The sequence below is a fragment of the Lacerta agilis genome, chromosome 10 (genome assembly GCF_009819535.1).
Source record: "Lacerta agilis isolate rLacAgi1 chromosome 10, rLacAgi1.pri, whole genome shotgun sequence".
Taxonomy (NCBI): domain Eukaryota; kingdom Metazoa; phylum Chordata; class Lepidosauria; order Squamata; family Lacertidae; genus Lacerta; species Lacerta agilis.
Genome location: NC_046321.1, coordinates 39,052,319 through 39,060,344, shown reverse-complemented (window position 1 = coordinate 39,060,344; position 8,026 = coordinate 39,052,319). Strand labels below are relative to the sequence as shown.

Here is an 8,026-nt window from a genome sequence, read left to right as displayed (position 1 = left end):
AGGAGGAGGCTGGGGGGGGGGGGCGGCGGCGGCGGCGGCGGCGAATGCGCTTTAAAGCGTTGGTGAGTTCGCAGCTTCAGCAGCGCGAGCATCAACATCAGGTGGGGGGGGGGAATATGCCTATTAAACGTTATGCAGCATGAATGCGCCTGACTGCCTCCCCCCCACCCTACCATCTCTCTCTCTCTCCACACAGGAGTGACCCTCGCGGAGGAACCCCTGCGAAAAAGAGAGCCGCGAGCGCCGCCATTTCCCTTAGGCGGCGGCGGCAGCAGCAGCAGGAGCGACGGGAGGCCACAGCGGAAGCTTTGCCAGGCAGCGCGTGTCGTCGCCGGAAACGACGTCAAGCCTTGCGCGACCGAGCCTGCCCCTGCGAGATAGGCTTGTGAAACCCCGTGCGCTTCCTTTTCTCTTCCGCTCTCGCTGACGGCAAGGTGGGTGATCCGTGGGGCTCCGGCCTTTTCCTCGTCGCGGCATTCATCGCGGGTCTCGCGAGCTGGTCTCTCACTCGCCCGTTTCTTTGTGCTTTTCTCCCCTCCCATAGGCGCCATGCCGGCTAAGGGACCCCTCCAGAGCGTGCAGGTCTTCGGCAGGAAGGTGAGGCTGGCGGGGCCGAGGGGGGGTGGTGGTGGTGGTTGGGCCTGGCTCCTTCCCATGGCTGTACAGGGGGAGGGAGGGAGGGAGCGGGTACCGGACCTTATCGGTTCATTCTGCCCCGTGAGTCTTGGCTGCTGCGGTGGAGGCGCCGGTTGTCCCCTTTTCCTAGCGCGCCTCGGCTCCCTCGCATAATTCATTGCCCCTTTTTCTCCCGCCGCCCAAAAATAAAGTAACTGCAGCTGCTTGAGTGGAGGGCGAATTGGGTTCAGCGCCCTGCTCCTCCCGACGAGTTGTCTTGTTTTCTCATTCCTTGGCAACTTGGCGGAGTGATGGGAGGTCCTTCTCCACGTGGCTTTTGTAGGCCTCCCCCCCTTTTTTTTTACTTAGGCGCCAGGTAAACACATTTCCCTCCCTTTGCCTTCTGAAAAGCTTACAGTGTAATTTAAAAATAAATAAATCGAGTTTTGTTTTATTGTCTATTCGAATGGGCTGTTTCTGCTTTGGTTTTTTTTTCAGTTTTCCGTATTAGTTTGTGCATTATTCTTAATGTTATGTCATTAAGTATTCGTTTCCCATTTCTATATTGCTAACTGCCCTACCCCAGCCTTGGTATATATTAAGTTCACATGCGACATGGAGTACAGCCTCGTTTTCTTTTAATGGGTCTTTGCCACTCCATTGCTCCATGAATGCTGAAGTCCGGAGTTGTCCGTAAGAACATAAAAAAGAAGAGTATTGAATTGGGATGGGGGGTCTATGTAGTCCCAACGTCCTGTTCCTGCAATAGCTTGTGCAAATGCCTATTGGAAGCAGGGCATGAATGCAACAGTGCTCTCTCACCAGTTGTGCTTCCCAGCATTTTAGTGTTGTTGAGCTCTGCAGCGTTTTTTCTTTAAAAAGGATTTACATTGCATAATGAGAAATGAGGATAGGATTTTATAGATATATGTGAATGGCAGAAGCTACACTGAAGTATGAGCAAGATCTAACAGCTACTGAAAGTGGTTTTAGTAGTAGTGATCTGTATATAGGGGTTGCTTCAGAATTATATTCTAGAATGGGAAAGATACAATTAATGCTGCTCATACTATATGTTAGAATTGTTCTTGTTTTTCCCCTACTTTATTTTAGAAAACTGCTACTGCAGTTGCTCACTGCAAAAGAGGAAATGGCCTCATTAAGGTGAATGGAAGGCCTCTGGAAATGATAGAGCCCAGAACTCTGCAGTACAAAGTAAGTTGCTACTTTCATTTTAGCACCATGAAATTATTGTTGTATCGAGGTACCACCTAGCATACTAGTACTAACTGGAACCCCCCCCCCCCCCCAAGTAAATAAAAGGGTCATGCTATGCAAATACCTTTTGTGAGGGTGGGTGAAGAAGGCACCTATCACTGCTTCCTAACGGTCATTGCAGTGGGACTGCCTCTTAGCATTTGGGGTAGTGTTATACTTCGGAAATCACTATGGTAAGGGGATGTCAAGAATTTGAAAGCAAATAGGGCAGTGTTGCATGTTTCTGTGCCCTTGAATACTATTTAGCTATACCTATTAAAAGATAAGCCTCTTTTTTAAGCTGAGGGGGGGGGAGTATGAGGCTTTTCAGTTATTGTTGGACTCCAACTCACATCTTTCCCAGCCATCATGGCCAGTGGTTGGGGATTATGGGAACAGTAGCCTCACAGCATCTGAATGGCCACATGTTGGCTGCTCTTGTTTAGACCACCAGTACTGTGTTTCTGCAGTGCAGTGGAGAAGTAGGACAGAAGTGGGTATCTGGGTAAATAATCAAATCTGGTCAGAGTGGCTGGGGCAATCCAATCAGATGGACAGGGTACAAGTATTTATACAGTGGCACCTCTAGTTACATACATAATTCATTCCGGAGGTCCGTTCTTAACCTGAAATCATTCTTAACCTGAAGCACCACTTTAGCTAATGGGGCCTGCCGCCGCCCGATTTCTGTTTTCATCCTGAAGCAAAGTTCTTAACCCGAGGTACTATTTCTGGGTTAGTGGAGTCTGTAACCTGAAACGTCTGTAACCCGAGGTACCACTGTACACACATTTTATACCACTAAATCAAGAAGAAAAAATGGTGTCAATGCAGTGCACATAACATCAATGCAGTGCACATAACAGTGAAAACATAAATAGGCAAATATGAAAGCAACATTACTGGGTCACGTGGTAGGGTAAGCTGGTGTCTAAAACTAAACACAGAAAACACTTGTCAGATATAGATACTACAGTATAGGTGCTAAATACCTCATCTCTTGTGGCCTCCAGACATGTCATAAAGGGAAAGTTAGCCATTTTTCTCCAGCAGATTTCACAGAATGACTAGGAATGTATGGAGAGAAGTGGTGCTTCAGGTAGATTGAACAGGAAAAAATAATTTGCATTCTAGGTGGTGATGCAGTCATACACTGAAGTAATTAAAAGCACAATCATTCTTACTATATCCCTGGGATGCAACCCTGTGCATATTTACCTGGAAGTAAGTCACACTAAGCACAGTGGGACTTCTGAGTTGACGTGCATAGGATTGTGCTGTTAGTGATCTATTCTCCTTTCCTGCATACAGTAAGTTCAGCCTGATAAACATGTATTGGACATAGAGCAGGCTTAATAATTATTTTGTAATCGCTACATTACAGAATCAGAACTTGTAGCTGCACTGCCAATTAAAGTGTGCTGAGATCATGAGTGCTTAAGCATTTTATAACTTAAATGTTCTTTCTCCAGCTGCTTGAACCAGTTCTCCTTTTGGGCAAGGAGCGCTTTGCAGGAGTCGACATCAGAGTCCGTGTGAAGGGTGGAGGTCACGTAGCACAAATATACGGTATGACTTATAAGCAATACTTGTTCATTTGGGCTGAAAAAGAACAGACATTTGTTTACATATATTAGCCATTTCCTAAAATGCTCATAAGTATTTCTTAGCCACCTTCGTGCAATTATAGATGTTATAAGAATATTGATAGGTCTAGAGTCCCATCTATTAAATTTGCCAGCTAGTTCTTGTATCAGGTTTTTCCCCCTTTCTCAAATTTATACATGAGATCCCAGATCAAAAGAGAGCAGGAATGTGCAGGATAGTATTGCTGTAGATGAGTACATGTATATGCAATATGTGTGCATAGTCATATTAGCTCAGAGGTACTACCTAAATAACCCCAGTCACGCCATAGTTATGTGCTCTGGTCTGCATTTCACCTTGCTAACCAGCTTGTATCTAGTGCTAATTGTTGCTTTCTTCTACAGCAATTCGGCAGTCTATTTCCAAAGCGCTGGTGGCTTATTACCAGAAATGTAAGTTTCTCCGTGTAACTTTTTTTCTTGTCTCTTACAAATTCATAACTTCAGACCAGTTGTGTAGGGTGACAGTTTGTAGAGTATTATTGGTACTTAATTATACTGTTCTGTGCCAGATCCAGCATTGTACATAAGTGAATATTTTGAGGACTAATGCATGTAATATTTTGTTTTCCCAAGATGTTGATGAAGCTTCCAAGAAGGAGATAAAGGATATCCTTATCCAGTACGATAGGACCCTTTTGGTTGCTGATCCTCGTCGTTGTGAATCCAAGAAGTTTGGTGGACCTGGTGCTCGTGCACGTTACCAGAAGTCTTACCGTTAAAAGAAAACTATGCATTTGTTCAGTCTTTTAAATAAAGATGGAGAAAACTGAATTCTTGTGTTTGTCTGAAAACTTTACACAATTCTCTGCATATTTGGGTGTTCATGAAGAAAATAAATCAGCTGGTTGAAGTTACAGGATATAACTGCAGCGTGTAAAACACATTTTTAAGCTGCATAGTCCTTCCTGTTGTATGATCAGGGAATCTTAACGGGTCAAGGGACTTAAAGGGATCACAAAAGAAGCAGTGGATGTGATTGCTTCTGGCTGTCTCCTGTTTCCTGGCACTTGTCCATTATTTGGTAAGGAGTCTGAGTAGGAAAGAGCTGGATAGAGTATTTTAGAAGCACCAAAAAGGTAAATGCAGAAGTTATATCATCACTGTTGCTGCTACTAGTTGTCTTGAGGTGCAATTGTATGGATGAAAGTCAATAAATCAGATTTCCTCTCAGGAAAGTGCGTATAAGACTGCAGTTTTTGAATTAATTCCACCGTGTGATTATACAGGGTGAGTCCTTTAAAAGAGGTCCCGTGGATACAGAGTACACATGTTCCACGGGGCCTCTTTTAAAAGACTCAACCTGTATATACCGGTAGGTAACTGATGGAGCACAGTTATTGGGAACTAGCCCCTACAAATTGTGTTTGGCTAATAGAAGTCCCAGAGCTCTGATTACAGATGGCTGCTGTTGCTCCACATGATAAGCCTGCACTGCGGGGTGCCCCAGGCAACAGGATCCCGCTAGGGTTCCATCTTGGCACACCACACCCCCAGAACACGCACCAACCCCACCCCCGCCTGCTTCCAGCCCCCCCCCCCCCCGGTGCCGGAGCATGAAGCTCTGCCACTGTAAGCCTGTACATTAGCTTTTCCCCATGCAGTTGTGCATCTATAGTTTTTGTGGGAGCACGAGCGTATATATCACAATGGACATCTCTGAGGAATAAAGCAGTTACTTAAAAAATAGAGTAAACAATGCTGGGTTGTGCTTGGCAATAAAGTAGTGATATTTTTCTAAATATTATCCCAACAGCTCATTACACTGCATCAAATAGGAATGCCTAGTGCAGGTTTTCTAACCACAGGCATTACCATTTTGCCCAATGTCAGATGAACATGCTAGTAAGACACTAGTTTATAGCCTATTATTTTCTTAATGTGCCTACTAAATTTATCCTAGAAATTCATTCGGGTCCTTCCTCTGTGTCTGGCATATGCCTGTGAATTTCATAATTAGGTGCTGGTTCTGATAATGCCAGTGCGGGGGGGGGGGATTCTTAATCCCATGTCCTGAAACTTCCTAGGGTCTTCAAATACTCCCCATTTTGTTAGGAGGGCACCACATTGGATTCCTTTGCTCCAACTTCCTTCCATGCACATTACCATTCTGTTAATAGGTTCTCGCAAGAAGAGCCAGCTGAATCAGGCCAAAGGCACTTTTAGCCCAACACTCAATGGGACGCCTGAAAGCAGGACCTGAGTGCAATGCTACTTTCTGTACTTGTGATTCCCAACAACAGATTTCGAGCATGCTACTCAGACATAAAATGAAATTCAAATCTCTTGTTTCTCTTTTGTAGATGATGTTCTGTTTGCCAATATCTAATAGAGACAGAGTTGTGCTGCTTTCCATTAATGGAATATTTTAGAATGTTACAGAATTTGCAAGTTGCTGGGAGCTGTTCGTTATTGACAACCATTATTGTTCTCTTATAGGTAACCTAATTTTTAAAAATTAAGGTTTGTATTGATCATAATATAAATAAATCGGAGATGGTGCACCCTCCCAATATTGGTGGTGATGGCCGAAACAATAAGGCAGAATGCTACTAGAACAAGCAGTAACAAGTGGGAGATGGAAGGAAAAAATGTTTTCAATTGTTCAAAATGACTAGTAAATCCAGCTTGTATGTTGCAGGCATATATTCATTCCTGTCTGTCACTGATAATCTTGTTTCCTCAGTTCTGAAAAGGAAACCACGCAATCTTGTGCATCTAATTAGAAGCAAATCCTGTTGAGTTAATTGGGCTTTCTCTTGGGTGAATGGACCTAAGACTGCAGCATCCCTTTGGTTCTGTTGCCTTGTTACTAAGCTCATATGGTATCTAGTAGGCACCCCTTCTTTGGTTTGGGACCCATTTCAAGCAGGATTGCTGTGACCCCAGCCTGACTTGGGCTCTGAAGTGCGGGCCTTGCAGGCAGCAAGTGGCGTAGTGGTGGGGAAAGATAATGTGGGTGGAACTTCCTGCATCAGTCTCATTCTTCCTCGTAACCTGATTGCTCCCCTGCTTTTGACAAGTCCAGATCACTCAGAGTGGACTTGCACCAGTCTGGAAGAATCCCAGTTGAATCCAATTCATTTCAGGATTTTTCCAGATGGGTGTCACAGCCCTGGTAACTAGGACTGCGAACACAATTAATGCCTTGTTCTCTGTGATCGTTAATGTCGATGAACACTTAAGGAAGAGGCATGAAGCAGAAGATGTGGTGGTTATACTCTGTATCTTGGTATTTGCACTGGGTTTTCTTGTCTGCAAAGGCGCTACATAGCATTATGCTACCGCAGCATTATCTCAACTGAACACTTGCTACACAAAATGTTTTAAGTAGAGGGCCACAATGGCTTTGTGTGAGTCCACAGCAACAATAAGCACAAGCTTTTAAATAATATTAGTGCCAACAGGTTACATTTAGCTCCCCTCTAATGCCTGAGCATACTTTTTGGCCGTGTGGAAGGATTTGCATGTTGCAACCCAGAAGAGCCGGAGGGGGATTACAGCTGGAAATTCTAAACGTTATTGAAACTGTGATTGCTGTTTTCACATCCCTTCTGGTAAAGAACTTTCCCATGTTCTCTTCTGAAATAGTTGCTAAATACAGGTAGTCTGGTGATATAACCTTGTCCTCGTCAGATAATTTTGCTTGTTTATTTGAACTTGCAAAGCTGGTGTTTTACCAAAATGGCCCCCAGTTGAGTTAAATATCGCAATGAAAAAAAGTACAGTGTGTATTAAAATAAATAAAACCACGACACCAACAATTATTAGAATAAAAGCACAGCAGTGAGGAGGGAAGAGAAAACTCCATCAAAGGCTTGGGCAAAGAAATTTTGTGTCTTGATCAGTTAAAAAGCATACTGTGATGGTGCAAGTTGTACAACCTGGGGTGCGACATTTCAGCTCGGAGGGGCCAATGCACTTTTGGAACTCACAGTGTTTTTTGGAGGGGGCCAGACCCCCTTAATGTTCAGAGGGCATTTGGCTCTGCCCCCTGGCTCCTCGCAACGTCACATGTGTGATGTCAGGACATTATCTCAGGCTCCCTCAATCATCTTGAGAAGATGGCGCCTCTGCCTGGGGTCCACCACAAGCAAGGTCCTTTTAGGTTTTCATTGAACCAGGAAGGGTGGCAGACCTACCAGCAGGGTTTCCCTTATCTTAACATCCAGACATGTTCATGTGGGGGGGGGGGTGCTCCTGTTGCATGACATACTGACCAGATTCCAACACCAGGGACTAGTGTTCCCCTAGCCCCATCACTTGAATGGAACACATTCCTTTGCATCTCTTTTATGAGAGTTGCTGAAGTATTCTGATCAAGAGGCAGTTGTTCTGTCACTTGATACGGTTCCATATATGACGTCTTTGGGAGCCCTACACACATCAGAATGCCATCGCTTATTTGTGTAGACTATGCACAATGTAAGAGAGAGGATTACAGTCACATTTCAGAAATTCAGGTTAAACCCATTACAGATGGATGCTTGCTTGATGTAAATTGACAT

At 44.4% G+C, this 8,026-nt stretch overlaps 1 protein-coding gene across 1 annotated transcript; it reads left to right on the top strand.

Moving 5' to 3' along the window:
• The first annotated feature begins 359 nt into the window (after positions 1 to 359).
• On the top strand, positions 360 to 4,292 carry RPS16 (ribosomal protein S16). Its single transcript, XM_033162648.1, has 6 exons — positions 360 to 434; positions 545 to 597; positions 1,729 to 1,830; positions 3,345 to 3,441; positions 3,864 to 3,911; positions 4,095 to 4,292. The coding sequence occupies exons 2-6, from the start codon at positions 550 to 552 to the stop codon at positions 4,238 to 4,240; spliced, it is 441 nt and encodes a 146-aa protein (XP_033018539.1). The 5' UTR covers positions 360 to 434; positions 545 to 549; the 3' UTR covers positions 4,241 to 4,292.
• The last annotated feature ends 3,734 nt before the right edge of the window (positions 4,293 to 8,026 follow it).

What these genes read in the sequence shown, in the direction of transcription:
- RPS16 (XM_033162648.1), top strand. Translation starts at nt 550, where the DNA reads ATGCCGGCTAAGGGACCCCTCCAGAGCGTGCAGGTCTTCGGCAGGAAG. An exon ending in CCAGAACTCTGCAGTACAAA is followed by an intron (nt 1,831 to 3,344) that starts GTAAGTTGCTAC and finishes TTCTTTCTCCAG; the next exon opens with CTGCTTGAACCAGTTCTCCT. An exon ending in TCACGTAGCACAAATATACG is followed by an intron (nt 3,442 to 3,863) that starts GTATGACTTATA and finishes TTTCTTCTACAG; the next exon opens with CAATTCGGCAGTCTATTTCC.